At 35.2% G+C, this 7,057-nt stretch overlaps 1 protein-coding gene across 1 annotated transcript; it reads right to left on the reverse strand.

Annotated features, from left to right (window-relative positions):
* Nucleotides 1-233: 233 nt before the first annotated feature.
* On the reverse strand, nucleotides 234-1,402 carry LOC134268962 (uncharacterized). Its single transcript, XM_062751192.1, has 3 exons — nucleotides 1,165-1,402; nucleotides 836-935; nucleotides 234-594 (listed from the first exon to the last, which is right to left on the reverse strand). Exons 1-3 carry the CDS (start codon nucleotides 1,397-1,399, stop codon nucleotides 273-275), a joined length of 657 nt encoding a protein of 218 aa, XP_062607176.1. The 5' UTR covers nucleotides 1,400-1,402; the 3' UTR covers nucleotides 234-272.
* Nucleotides 1,403-7,057: the final 5,655 nt, after the last annotated feature.

The raw sequence follows: 7,057 nt of genomic DNA on the forward strand, positions 1-7,057 counted from the left end.
TCCGCGGCTTTTCTTTGAAGTCGGCAATAACCGTGGTAGAATTATCTGTATTAGTTATCCTTATGTTGGTAAATAGCCAATTTTTGAATAATGTTAACAATCCTGTTTCAGCACAAAATCAGTTTATAACAATAATTGACGAAATGATTATTCATAACCCATCCCTGAAAGGAGGAAACGTAACCGTTAGTTCCTTAATTACCAGTACATGTATGCTTTCGAACTGACATCATTATCGTGCAGTTTCGAGTCATCAGGACTGGAATTTTTATTCAGTTTGTGCTTTGATTATTTGCACGAATATCATGTTTATGAGGTTTCCAGTAATTTTTCAGTTCCTTCGCCACTCTCTTCGAAGACACAACTTCATGTAACTTTAAACGCACTGGACTCTCTGTCTGCATACTCATAGATTTCATACTGGGTACCGGAGACTGTTCAGGGGATTGAGGGGGGAATTCAGGGGCAGGTTGAGAAGTAATGTTATTGCTAGGAAAACATCTACGACATCCCAGAGTGCAACAGTGAAGACAACAAATATAGCAACATCCGGTCTCTACTTCCTCTTCATCGTCCCTTACACGTGTTTTCTGCCTAAGTAAAGAAAAAATAATTAAAAAAAATCGTTAGTAATATTTCATTGCTTTTTTTTTAGAAATTTTATTTCAAATGACTTTTCAAATTATTTTGCTCAATAAGTTTATTTATATAATTAATTAAAAAGGGAATAATTAAACTAGATTTAAAGGATCTTTTAATGTAGAGACTTTGGGATTCAAACAATGCAAAGATTATAATTTCATTTCTTAGTATTGGTCAAAAAGTCTATTCTTACCTACATAGTATATGGCAATATTTGAGAATAACCATGGCAACAATACAAACAAAAACTACAATTAGGAACGTGGAGAGACCGATGGACATGTAAAGCCACTCTGACGAAAAAATATTATACTGTAATATGGCATTATATAAAATTATTTAGATATATTTTTGCATTTTTTCTGTTCTTAAGTAAAAAATTAAATATTTTTTGTGTAATTTTTTAATATCCAAGTTAATATCCTTCTACATTTCACATAAAGTACTTATCCATGCTTGTTCCTTCTACAGTCTTTCAATTACATAATTCATAACATTGAAATTTTACTGATACCACTTTACCATTGACTGGCGCCGCTGTGGTTGTCGTGATAGTGGTAGTGGTGGCAGTACAGGTGGGGGCTTTCCCCGTCCAGTTTCCGGTATCCCCGTCACACTCTCTGATGGGATTCCCTTGTAAGAAATACGAATACTCACAATAATAGTACACCCGGTCTCCATCTACGTAATAAGGTTTAGCGATCACAAAATATCCATTGCTTGCAGAGCTAGGGTCCGAACAGTTATAGGCAGACATAGTAGGCAATGTTCAGTTAATAAGGAACATTATTTCGAAATCGCTAAAAAGTTAATAACAGAATATAAACTATGAGTACTTGACAGCAATTTGTTTCTTTTTAAATGGTTTCATAAGCTGTAAAACGTGTACATTATGACAATGCATTAAAGACTTGTGATCTATATTTTAAATGTATAACGCTGCATATGGTCAATTAAAGTTGATGAATGCAATGATTAATGCTTGGGTTAATTAACCCTGTAGTATTTAAAAGGTAATTTGTGATAATAATTTACGCCATCATAATCTGATGAAGGATATGGAGATAACGAACAGTATTCAATCTCAAAGTCCATGAAATAATACAAAATAGGAACAGAGCACACACGGACCTCCGAAACATCAGAGGTGGGATCAGGTGCCATGGAGGAGTGAGCATCCTCTGCTTTCCGGTCACACCCGCCGTGTGCTCCTTGTCATGATCGGAAAATAACGGAAAATTCCGTCGTCAATTCAGTGTATAATAATGGACTAACAATTAGTATGAAAAACGTCAGTCAGCATTTGTCTCAATGATAAAATGTATTTGCTGACAAGGTCATTGTATCGACCATAGAATTTAAGAAATGATGACTTTAAACGGGACTGTTAATATTCTTGTTTCATCAACTTGTTTGTCAATAATTTACCTCGTTTTAGAAATTGTTCATACGTAGAGCATGCTCTTGCGTATCGAATCAACTGAGATATAAACACTCCGTATGTAGGCCATGAGGGTATATTGCTGCATAAGTAAGGGAAGTTGACGATAGAAAAGTTAAAGTCATCACCTTTATCATATAGCTTGGTTGTTAGATTACCATTAACGACTTTTTCAAGTAAAATATCCAGGTATGAAACAGATGTGCCAGACTCTGTGGTATCTTTTATCTCAAGCTCACCGGGATATATCGTATCGACGTAGGAATGGAAATGACCATTGTTAATTGACAATACGTCGTCGATATATCTAAATGTCGAGTTGAAGGCCACAGCAAGTGTTTTCTTCTTTTCACGCATAAAATTTTGCACAAATTCTGCTTCATATGAATATAAAGATAGGTCCGCTAATAACGGAGCGCAATTGGTACCCACTGGAATTCCAGTATATTAATGGAATACTTGGTGTCCAATCTGATAGTAGAGAGAGAGAGAGAGAGAGAGAGAGAGAGAGAGAGAGAGAGAGAGAGAGAGAGAGAGAGAGAGAGAGAGAAGATTTTCAGATCTTCTGCGTATTAATTCTTTCAATATTAGAATATTTAAAATAATCCGTACCAGAAATACCATTTAAAATTTTTATTTTCATGTATAAAGAAGGGGTGGATGAAAAAAGGGTTAAATGCATTTGTAAAATGTTCAAAATGCATATTTTACGTTCACGGTAGCTAGCGCTCGCTCCATAATCGGAAGAACATGTATTCCAACCACGACTGCGAATGAACTGACTTACCAGGTAAGTCGTTAAAATAGGTGTCAACTGTTTCTTTGCAATGTGCTCAGCACATTGAAGTTGCGACTGTGAGACCTTAAAACCCGAGACCCAGTGTAACGGTTTGACGTTGACACGGTAAAAAGAAACACTCACTGATGAATGGTCCTGAGTGCCGAGTATAGGGCTAAATTAGAACTTCTCCGGTATATCCTGATCTCAGCAACTGAGTGCAAAGAATTCTTGATTTGGAGGTAAAATTGCACTCGAAAAATCCAATTGTATTTTATAATCCTAGTTTAAAATCTTATTTTAAGTAATATATAGTATATTACGCTCATTATTAAATCACTCTAAAATGTCAAAAGACATTTTCAAAACAGAACGTAGACATATTAAATTGATTGTGTACAATAAACAAAGATTTAAGATGAGACTCTATACTGATGAGCCATATAATTATTATACTAGTATATCAAATTAAATTAACAAAATGCAAGGATGTTTCTGTAACAATTACACTAAATAGATGAGTGCTATTATTGAAATTTACACAGTGAAGTCTCAGGTATCAGAATTGGTCCATTATTGAAGAGTCTCTCAAAAAACGTGTTAACGTAATCCATAAGTAATCGGTCGATTCTACAGCAACATAAACCCCGGCAAAACTAACGAGGAGACGTGTAGAAGTGCCATTTTGTTTGTTGATACGTGAACTTGGAGTTTTTCAAGGTTGTTGGGGACAAACGTGTTAATAAAATGTCTGCTATATTTTCTCTCCGCGTGTTATCTCTCTGACGGGATTACAAATAACATAATAACAGGTAAAAGAGACATGTTAAGAGCAGGACACACAAATTGAGGCAAACACTGCACATTAAAGATATTCTTTTGAAGTGACTTGTTTAACTTTTATGCTAAAGAAAATCAAAGTTTATAGAGTACTACACGGGGCTCGAGAACGTTGCTTTTTCCTCATAATTTACTTGTATTCTTAATGCTTATGGTACTTTACTGTCAAATTCAAATATTCAACCATGCGGTATGTTTATTCAAGTAAACGTTATAAAAGATGAAAACTAGACCCGCGAATAAAACCAGTTCTTTAAATTACTTTTGAATACAGGTCATCATATTAATTATATATTGACCTTTTTGCTTACTTAAACAGTTTAGTTCCTGCTATCAAAACTATTGAGAATTTTTATCAAGTATAAATCTAGAAACTACACACATACTTTAATAAAAAATCAAAACAAAAAGTTGGGTTCAGTGCTCTTCTTTTAGCACTACGGAGCAATTAACTTGACCTTTCTACACCCAAAATATGTAATTTTTCTGGTGTTAAAATCTTAAAAAGCAAAATTCATTTAAAAGTAAGGATATTTTCCTGAATTTAAGCAGAGTTAATATTATCTTATATATTCAGAAAATGAAATAAAGTTTCCGGGACTGTGATGTTATTTTTATATATATATATATATATATATATATATATATATATATATATATATATATATATATATATATATATATATATATATATATATATATATATATATATATAAAAAGCACTAAAAAACCAACAACACTGTATATCCTAAATGTCGGATCTACCAAGTAGATACAAGGTCACGGATGGAAATTTATATAAAGCACTAAAAATGACCAACGATATACGAACAATAAAAATTGTCAAATTTTCCCCTGTCCCTTCCTCAGGACAAAGAAAAAAGTTAAAAAGTCATAAGAATATATAAAAAGAGAAACAAAAACAACTAGCACTACTACTAAACTACTAAACACTAGATATTTACATACTTAATTACATGATGAATTGGAAATTTTTAAAAACACTAATAAAGAAAGAAATCCGGACCGCTATGAAATGCGTCCGGTCTAATACCGGGCGAAGTGCGATTTACATAATTGAACGAATTAATTATGCTAATTAATTACGACAATCAGTAAATCGTACATTGTTTCATTCTCTCAAAATGGCGTAACTTTACTTAATAAAGAATAATCGAAGAAAAATAATATAGCAGGGATATTTAAACATATGAATTATGATCAATTATAAATTTTGAAATATTTAAGGACTTATTACCGGGAAAAAATAATTAACAAAGGTGTAAGCAATACATAGTTATGAGAGTTTTCGAGAGTTGGTGACGCAAATTAACTGTAGAGTTTACACTAAATTGAGAGAATAATTTGTTTAGTATCATCAGGAATTGGGTCTAGTTTACGTTCATTCTGGTAAAAATTCAGTTTGTTAATTTAGGGCGGAATGACTTCAATCTGTCATCCAGAACTTTTCTTTGCTTTTTCTTGAGCATCTGTCCATCTTGGGTTATGGTCAATCACCACTACTGTCATGAAAATTTGTGACCCTCAAGGTTGAAATGTTCCCCAACGGGTTCATTGAGTTTTTTGGTCCTAAAAACGGTGGTTATTGACTCTCCTGCTATTTCCTGTTTCACCAATATACTGTTTGGAGCAAACTTTGCAACTGATGAGATAAATGCAGTTGTCAGTATGACAGGACAAATTCCCTAGTATTTTGTAGCTGCGGCCTGTAATAGGGCTGTTAAAACTGTCTGTGTCAGTGCTGTGCTTGCAAAGAATACATCTTCTGTCAGAGCAAGTTTTAAAGCCCCCGTTAGGTAATGGGTTGTCCATCTGGTTACCACCATGTCCTTTAGGTTCCTTGGGCGTCTGTATGCAGCCAATAAATAAAAGACCTCTGCCATTCGTTTGTTTGAATGGAGAAAATATCTTTTGAAGGATACCGCTAAGGTTCTTAAGGACGGGATGGTATGTGGTTACCAGTTAAGGGACCCTGCCGCTATTGTCTTTCTCCTTGTAGCGTAATAGGTTTTGCCTGTCATGTCCCGCCATCTCATCAATAGCTGTTTGTACGGTGCTAAAATAATTTGTAGCCTCTTTTGCATAAGTGGGACTTAAGAAGACCACTTTGCTCCTGATATAAGGCAGGGGACAAAAATTTTGGTAATAGACTCCCTTAAAAGTGTGTGGGGGATGTTGGGCATAAGATATAGGTGGGAGTCTGTTTTTTGGTGTGGAGATGAATTTATTTCACCATCAATCAGGGTAGATGTAGTATCTAGGAATACGTTTTTAATTAGATACGTTACTGTAAATTTGATCAGATTGATTTTGTTGGCAAACGTAATGAATGCCTCGAGGCTCTGACATTCCACCCACTTCATCTCTATATCGTCTATGAAACGCAACCAGCTATGGGGCCTAAATGGTGCTTGAAGTAACAAGTTGCGTTCCAGTCTGCCCATGAAGACATTGGCATAAGACGGTGCCATTTTCGTACCCATAGCAGTGCCATTTAACCTGCAGGTAATGTTTTCCATTAAACAAAGTTGTTGAACTTGAGAACATGTTCGGAGCTGAAGGGATGCAAAAAAGACTACTACTCACTTCTTACATACATACCCTCATCGTGTGGAATATTGGTGTACAAAGATATATCCATGGTCACGACAGGGTATGATTTGGGAGGCCAATAATTAAAAGGATAAAAATACAGAGTCCCTTGCTAATATGAACATGTTCTCAAGTTCAACAACTTCATGTTTAATGAACATTACCTGCAGGTTAATGGCACTGCTATTAAAATGGCACCGTCTTATGCCAATGTCTTCATGGGCAGCTGAACGCAACTTGTTACTTCAAGCACCATTTAGGCCCCATTGTGGTGCGTTTCATAGACGATGTAGATTATATATGCTTATGAGAATATCGAGGCATTCATTACGTTTGCCAACACCTTTCATCAATCGATCAAATTTACAGTAGACGTACTTTTGTATATTTTGTTGATATACATCTACCCTGATTGATGGTGAAATAGAATTCAGTCTCCACACCAAACCCACAGACTCCCACCTATATCTTATGCCCTCTAGCTGTCATCCCCCACACACTTTTAAGGGATAAACTAGCCACCAGAATTCAACGCATCTGTTCGTCCCCTGCTTTATATCAGGAGCAAAGTGGTCTTCTTAAGTCCCACTTATGCAAAAGAGGCTACAATGCCCGCACCGTACAAACAGCTATTGATGAGATGGCGGGACATGACAGGCAAAACCTATTACGCTACAAGGAGAAAGACAATATATATACCATCCCGTCCTTAAGAACCTTAGCGGTATCCTTCAAAAGAACCT

The sequence above is a fragment of the Saccostrea cucullata genome, unplaced genomic scaffold, assembly GCF_032062105.1.
Source record: "Saccostrea cucullata isolate Sc308-1 unplaced genomic scaffold, CSIRO_AGI_Scuc_v1 ctg250, whole genome shotgun sequence".
NCBI lineage: Eukaryota > Metazoa > Mollusca > Bivalvia > Ostreida > Ostreidae > Saccostrea > Saccostrea cuccullata.